Below are 5,378 nucleotides of genomic sequence, written 5' to 3' on the forward strand. Positions count from 1 at the left end.
TAGATAGTACGAAGTTAACGTCACTCTTGTCTTTGTTATCGCTTTTTGCTATCCGCGTTTGTGAGTAATTGTCACTAAACTGTATTAACCAGACAATAAATAGACGTTCAATGTCACACATAGTTTTGTGTGTTGTTCCGTTATACTTCCGGATGGCAATGTTGTGAGCTTCTTGGCCAAGCGCATACTATATATATATATATATATATATATATATATATATATATATATCTTACACCAGTGCCTGCTCCCTAGTTTCTTAAGTAACATATATTAACTTGTGTTAAATTGACCTTGAAATTATCTTGACATATTAACCAATATTGCAATTGGAATAACCGTAAAGCAAGTTATTTTCTTCTCGTTTTCTGTCGTTTACAGATTTGTAATCCAATAGAATGATAGCACAACAGCCATAGAAAACAATTGACCCATAGATTGTTCATAATTAACAACCAACAAACCATACCTTATATGTAAAAGAACAACAAAATATCCAAAACAAAATCATGGATGAGAGGGAATGTTTATATGACTTGCTAGTTCACACACCCACGAGCGTGATAAGAAAGAACAGAAATCGCAGTAGAGGCAACTGCATCGAGGATCACAGCACCGACAGACTCAGCAGCTGCATTGTCAGACCAAATACCCCAAAGGACCTCATTCAGATCACGCGTACACGTTATTCTCATGAACACAATGGGGAGATAACTCACTGCCCTGAAGAGATAACTGGTTGTCAAAACGTTTCCCCAAGAGAAGTGCAAATTCAGAACATTAATCTTACTCCGCCGAGTTTGGAGAACAATTCTAGATACGACAAACTTGGAACCCCGAAGGATCCAATTCAGAAAACAAGTTCAAGTTGTCTCCATGAACAGAAGATTAAAATAAGTCACAGCCCTGAAGAAATTATGGTCATTCATAATGGGTTTTCAACAGAAATTCAAGAGCAGGACACTCATTTCGTTTCATCACCGAGTTGGAAGAACGATACCGGATACGGCTGTAATGGCAAACTTGGAACCCTAAAGGAACCGTTTCAGAAAGAACGTTCAAGTTTTCTCCATGAACAGAAGATCAAGATAAGTCACAGTCCTGAAGAGATAATGGTCGGTCAAAACGATTTCCCAATCCCAACACACGTTCAAGATCAGGACATAAATTTCACTTCATCACCGAGTTGTTGGAAGAACGATACCGAATACTATCTTGAGAAGAGAGTAAGCCAGAACGGCCGTTTTATTGAACATTTAAAAACTCAGACCGATCGTCGGCGTTATCAAGATCAAAAAGTTAAAGATAATCCCAACTTCCGGTACTCGTCCAAGCAAAATTTGAACCACCAGGGGTATCGTGGTTTTATCAAAGAGACCATGTCATTACTGTCATTCTCAACGCCGCTACAACATCCACCTGCTACAGCTAAAACCAACTCGACAAAGCCAGCAGCACCACCTCCACCTCCACCGTCTTCTACGCTACTGCCACGTGTTGTTCTTCCCAATACTGAGGTTTTGAAAGATGTAAACGATGACTTAAGTGTTGTTGGCTTTTTACATCAGTGGCCGACGAGGAAAATTGACAGAGGAAATGTTTCACATGTGGAGTCGCCCTCTGTACAATCGGGTAAGTGTTAATTGTAGATTTACATATTTGTGTTTTTGTTTTTTATCTCTTGGCGAAGGTCAAGGGCCGAAACGTTGTTTGTTTTATGAAAATATCACGTTGAAGACTAAACTTGAGCATTTATATAACGCAGTATCCACTAAACGTGCTCAAAGCGCTTTGCAAGGAATCCCTAGACAGCAGTAATACTAAACATATCAGACGAGACAAGGCGCCTGTTAGGTGATATTACATTCTTTCCGACAGACAACGCTGTAAACGGCCAGCTACTCATTTTACACCTGAGCACGGTGAGAGAATGTGAGTAAAGAGCCTTTTCCAAGGACTCAACTATGCGCCACTAAGAGCAGGACTCGAACCCTGGATCTTCCTATCCGAAGCCCAGTGTCATACCACAAGACCACATAGCCACACAATACTCGATAGCCACGTTGAAATCGTAACCTTTTTCTTTTCTGTTGTACATTAATTTATTTTTTGGGTGTTAATTTTTGTACCTGTCATTTGTTGTTGTAGTATTACCAGGGTTGGTGATGTTTGTGGCAGATATAAAAAAGATGACGAAAATTATGATGATGATGATGGTGGTGGTGGTGGTGGGGGTGATAATAATGATGATGATGATGACGACGACGACGACGACGATGATGATGATGATGATGATGATTATGATGATGATGATTATGGTGATCATGATGATGATGGTGGTGGGGGTGGTGGTGATGATGATGATGATGATGATGATGATGATGATGATGATGATGATGATGATGATGATTATGATGATCATGATGAACATGATGATGATGATGATGATGATGGTGGAGGTGATGATGATGATGATGATGATGATGATGATGATGATGATGATGATGATGATGATGATGATCATAATAAGGTAAAGGAGAAGGGGAGAAGACGGTAAATGAGGAATTTGATAATGAACCGCTAAAGGTTAGGATTGCTAACGAACTGAGAAAGTAGAATTCACCACAAATACCCTTTCAATTTGGGGTTCCAACAGTTGGTAGATTACTCGCTTCAATAAATTTACAAAATAAAAATTAAGAAAAAAATTCCTTTTATTCATCCCATAGGGGAAATTTGTCTCTAGGGTCTATTCCAAGGGAAGATTGGAATAACCCAGGCGTCAGCCGCAGTACAGCGTCGCAAATTGAGCTAGGGCGAGGTGACTTGCTCAAGGCCATACAGCGCAGCGGGTAGTCGAACTCGGTACCTTTCAGGTACAAAGCAAAGATCGTACCACTGAGCCACGCTGACTCACAAAGGACACTTATTTCCACCCCCCCCCCTTGTTCACCCAACAGTGATTGGGAAGCTGGGTCTGTTGGATCTGGCGGAAAGTACCCTGCGATAGATTAGCGTCCTACCCATATGATGGCAATCAAATGTTATTGTCCGTTTCACGATAATATTGAATCCGAGATAAACCCAGCTCTATGTGCCGAACGGCTCTGAAGGACTACTTTACCCTTTCAATTTATTTAACACTAATTGCTCCGTGACCCCCCCCCCCCCCTTCACCCACACCCTTTCACCCACCCCCTTTCAGATATACATTCCTGGAACTCCAAAGACTTCACGTCGACAAGCACACCAAGACCAAAAGAACCAAGATTTGCACAGCAACGATTTTTCGCTGAAACACCACTTTGTCCTCCAGACAAACAAATGTATTATTCAAGGCCAATATCCAGCTCAGGTGGCTCCAAACGATTTAAATTGCAAACGGAATCCGTAAACGATCGTCCAGTTTCTACCTCAGAATTTAACACCAAACAAAGGATTGGGGAACACAACAACTCGTCTCCATACGCCAAAAGCATGGCTGAAAATAATACATCTCCTAATAATAATGATAAAAATAACCTTAATAAAGATGGCAATGTCCCTTATGAAATGGATGCTGATCAATTTATAGCCCACAGAAAATCTTCATGCATACGTCCTTTTTACCAACGGGTACAAAACAACAATCTGATTGATTGTATCCAGACTAAATATACAGCGAGTGACCACCCTAACCAAACGCCTCCTCGTCTTACATCAAATCTACGAATCAATAATCTCAACAGACGACTGCAATCCCTGCAAGATTCAACACAAAATAGAACGCCATTCGTAGACCCAACACACAGAGAAATTATTAACGTTGAAACCTCTTCAACACCTCTTCAGACTCATTGCAGAGGCACAATATCCACACCAAGAGAACACCACGGGGAAACTTTGGATTATCGTAGTCTTAAACATCCAACGTCTGAGAATCGAAATAGTGCAATTACAACCATTGACAATAAGCTCTTGTCAGCATTCCCAAGATCCGCTCCTGAAAACCGTCAAAAGAAATGCGACCGGGTGATTCATATACATAATGCAACACCAAAAAATATTTTCATGAAATCTTCTACCGCTTCCGCTGTAAATAATATGTCTTCTGAAAGAAACAACGAAATATCTAATTTAAATCAAAATAACATAAATCTCTCTCTTAGCGCTAAGAGCAATAATGTGTCTTTAGTTAATAATGAGGATTCAAATATGAAAAGATATCCAGACCATGTTTATGACAACAGGCACAACATAATGCAGACGATTTCATTTGAAGAACCACCATCTAGAGTTCAAAGAATGTCCTCTCCGATATTGCCGTTTACTGGACATGAGTACGTTCGCGGTGAAAGCAAAAATCATTCCAACAAATATGAAAATGATTTATCAAAGTCAACACGACCAAATAAATACAGGTCGAGGATTCCTCGCATGTCGGAGGGATCGCGTCCTTATCCGAAGGATGAGCATATTTGGAAGATATCACATCCCAGCAGCTCAACCTCAAACACCTTCTGTACAAAAGACAAATATCCTTTGCAAAATGATAGAAACAAAAACACTCGGAAACTATCAGATTTGACTGATACCCATTTGACAAAAATAAATGCATCCATTAACAGTTCTATTTCAAACAGTCGGAAAAGTGACTCAAATTCTCAGCCAAATACCCCTGGGACAATGTTTGCTAAAACAAAGGGTAGAGAACAGATCGATTGCAAATCAATACAATCCAAGCATTTCAATACCCAGAATGTGATTCTGTCAACCTCTCGTCGTGCAACTCTTGGGCCAATTCCTTCTGATCAAGAATGCCACGGGCCCAAAGGCGTGGCTTGTGACAACAATGAGTCAATATCAGAAACTATTTCATCCCACGCTTCAAACATACGGCGTATTTCTCTAGGGATGTACGGCAAAAAGATGAACATTTCTCAAGCGATGTCCCCTTATACACCAAGACGCATTCCGTTCAGGAGGGAAGTCCAAATAACAGATGGGTTGATTTCTGAAGTTTCAAATCAACGGATTTCTCCTGGTACTGCATGTAGTAAAATTGAAAACAGACAGCATAACATAAAACATACTGGTATGCAGACAAATATTTCTCATTCACCACACAAACACTTAATTGCTTCACAAGGATTCGATAAGCCACGAAATGTTGGTATTTATTCTGAGCGGGAATTAAATATCCAAGACGTCAGAAAACTTTGCAAACGTGAATGTACTCAATCAAAAATCAATCACCACGATTCTAGCCAAGATAACCTCAACGCATCAAACATCCGTCGAATTTCTTTAGGAATGTTTCATCATGAGATACAGTATGGAAAAGGAGCTGGTGCACATGAACAAAATATGTTAGGAAAGTCCGGCATTCCCAAAACAGG

General features: G+C 40.1%; 1 protein-coding gene across 1 annotated transcript in view; it reads left to right on the plus strand.

The window, feature by feature from the left end:
• The first annotated feature begins 381 nt into the window (after positions 1–381).
• The window catches only part of LOC144977496 (uncharacterized), a 94,855-nt gene continuing 89,858 nt past the window's right edge, over positions 382–5,378 (plus strand). The window contains exons 1-2 of the mRNA XM_078922791.1: positions 382–1,632; positions 3,206–5,378. The exon at positions 3,206–5,378 is cut by the window's right edge and continues 1,642 nt beyond it. Coding sequence (XP_078778917.1) covers positions 510–1,632; positions 3,206–5,378 — 3,296 coding nt within the window. The 5' untranslated portion in view covers positions 382–509. The remainder of the gene's footprint in view (positions 1,633–3,205) is intronic.

Source organism: Berghia stephanieae, chromosome 7, assembly GCF_034508935.2.
Source record: "Berghia stephanieae isolate SIO BIC M18660-M18661 chromosome 7, UCSD_Bste_1.3, whole genome shotgun sequence".
NCBI lineage: Eukaryota > Metazoa > Mollusca > Gastropoda > Nudibranchia > Aeolidiidae > Berghia > Berghia stephanieae.